Raw genomic sequence first — 2,577 nt, 5'->3', positions numbered from 1 at the left:
AAAATAGAAATATTTTAGACTATAATAATAAAAATAAAAACAAACTCTATTACTCGTCTGGAAATTCTAAACCTACAAAATCTAGAAGTTCAATTAAATTAAACGGTATCTTAATCAAAAGGGAATATTTGGATATTTTCAGGAACCGAAACTTTATTCAACAGAGAAAAGATATCCATTAACTGCCATGCATGGAGTCCACGTGTCCGTCCACAAAGCAACGTGTCAAGCATCCATACCCCCTTATCTCCATAAAACCCAATCTGCAGGATTCGGTTCCTTAGCGCCCACACCTTCCATAAACCACCATTCTATATAAACTCTTTCACAACCAGTGCAACCCATCATCCAAAACAATCATCATACATATTTGTGTTTGACTTTACAGTTTTTCGCAACAGAATACAATGGCATCAAATCCAGATCTTAAAACCAAAGAACAGCTTGCGGAGAAGGCCGCAAGAACCGCGGCGGATGAGCTTGGAGAGGTCAATCGGCAGGGCGGTGCCGGCGGTGAAGTGGTGGTGGAACGCCATGAAAAGGTTACAACGGAAGAAACCCGTCCTGGTATTATTAGCAGCATATTTAATACGGTGACCGGGACGTTAGGCCACGCTAAAGACGCGGTGACCGGAAAAACCCAAGAAGCGGCGGAGAAGACGTCGGAGGTTAGCGGGGAAGCCGCGGAGAAAGCGAAAGGGACGGGGGCGGATGCGAAAGAGAAGGCGGTGGAGTATAAGGATTATGCGGCGGATAGGACGAAAGAGGCCGCGGATGTGACCGCAGAAAAGGCAAAAGAAGGGAGGGATTATGCCGCCGAGAAGGGGCGGGAGGTGGCGGATAAGGCGGTGGAGTATAAGGACTATGCGGCGGAGAGAACGAAAGAAGCGGCGGGTGTGACCGCGGAAAAGGCGAAAGAAGGGAAGGATTATGCGGTACAGAAAGGGCAGGAGGCTGCGGACAAGGCGGGGGAGTATAAGGATATTGCCGCGGAGAAAGCGCGAGAAGCGAAGGACACGACAATGGGGAAGGCGGGAGAGTACAAGGATTATACCGCGCAGAAGACAAAGGAGGCCGCGGATGTGACCGCGGAGAAAGCGAAAGAATCGAAAGACACGACAATAGGGTACAAGGATTATACTGCGCAGAAGACAAAGGAGGCCGCGGATGTGACCGCAGAGAAAGCGAAAGAAGCGAAGGACACAACAATAGGGAAGGTTGGAGAGTATAAGGACTATTCCGTACAGAAAACAAAAGAAGGTGCGAATTTGGCGGTCGACAAGGCGGCGGCCGCGAAGGACTACACGGTCGACACAGCGGTAGCTGCGAAGGACTACACGGCAGAGAAGGCGAAAGAAGCGAAAGATGCAGCTATGGAGAAGGCTAAACAAGCGAAGGACTACACGGTCGACACAGCGGTAGCCACAAAGGACTACACGGTCGACAAGGCAATAGAAGCAAAAGACGCCACAGTGAATACGACGTCCGAATACGGAAAAACCGCTGCTCAAAAGGCATATGATGCCAAGGACTACACGGTCGACAAAGCCGCGGCCACCAAGGACTACACCGTGGACAAGGCGGCAGCCACCAAGGACTACACGGCGGAGAAAGCGAAAGAAGGGAAGGATACGTCGGTCGGAAAGATGGCCGAATTGAAGGACGCGGCGGCGGGTGCCGCAAAGAAAGCCATGGATATGTTAACCGGAAAGAAAGAGGAGGCCAAGGAGAAGTTGTCCGAAACTACCGACTCCACAAAGGTCAGTAGGATGTGATTAAATTTTTTTTTAAGATAGTTTTTTTATTATAGCAGATATATATTAATGTATCATAAGTTCATAACGAACATATTGTATAACCTCATTTGTGTAAGAAATAATAATAACAATGATATGTATGACTTATGAGTGATTTATTTGGGTAGGCAAAGTTTGATGAAACAACAAAAGAGGATGCAAGGAAGCGAATGGAGGCAATGAACCTGAAGAATGATGATGCCGACACCGCTGCGGTGGCGGCTATGGAGGTTGATAAGAGAGCACCGTTGGGAACGGGGGTGGTGGCGGCGGTGGACGTGGAGGACACACCGTTGGGGACGACGGGAGAGGTGCTACGGCGAGCCCAAGTGAGACAGATGGAAGAGGAGCCACGACGGTGATAGGGTGTTTGCTGTTTGTTGTGTTGATGGTTTAAATGTTTGGTTTGTGGATTGTGTTCGTTGGGTTTTTCTTTGGTTATGCGGTTTGTGTTTTCTGTACTGTATTTTCGGTTTGTTTGTTTTATGTTACAGTTTATTACTAATATCAAGAACATTGTACTTGGTTATTTTACTTGTTTTATAATCTAACACGAATCTTGGTTATGATGTCTAGACATATACTAATTCATTTGAACAGTAGTTAAAGTTGATATCAAGTGATGATCACTTGGTGATTTGCCAAAGCGTGTGATATAAATATTGGGATAGTTATTTAGAACGCCTATTATAACTCTTGGACATGTAAAATTATGCAAGGAACCAAACCAAAATTAAACCAAGACTCCCAAGATATCAAAAAAGTAAAAAAGTCTCAAAGA

At 46.2% G+C, this 2,577-nt stretch overlaps 1 protein-coding gene across 1 annotated transcript; it reads left to right on the top strand.

Moving 5' to 3' along the window:
- The first annotated feature begins 261 nt into the window (after positions 1-261).
- On the top strand, positions 262-2,365 carry LOC110898333 (embryonic protein DC-8). The gene is made up of 2 exons (XM_022145103.2): positions 262-1,760; positions 1,925-2,365. The coding sequence occupies exons 1-2, from the start codon at positions 408-410 to the stop codon at positions 2,156-2,158; spliced, it is 1,587 nt and encodes a 528-aa protein (XP_022000795.1). The 5' UTR covers positions 262-407; the 3' UTR covers positions 2,159-2,365.
- Positions 2,366-2,577: the final 212 nt, after the last annotated feature.

Source organism: Helianthus annuus, chromosome 13, assembly GCF_002127325.2.
Source record: "Helianthus annuus cultivar XRQ/B chromosome 13, HanXRQr2.0-SUNRISE, whole genome shotgun sequence".
NCBI classification, from domain to species: domain Eukaryota; kingdom Viridiplantae; phylum Streptophyta; class Magnoliopsida; order Asterales; family Asteraceae; genus Helianthus; species Helianthus annuus.
Note: the sequence above shows the minus strand (reverse complement) of the source record. Positions and strands in the feature narration are given on the sequence as shown.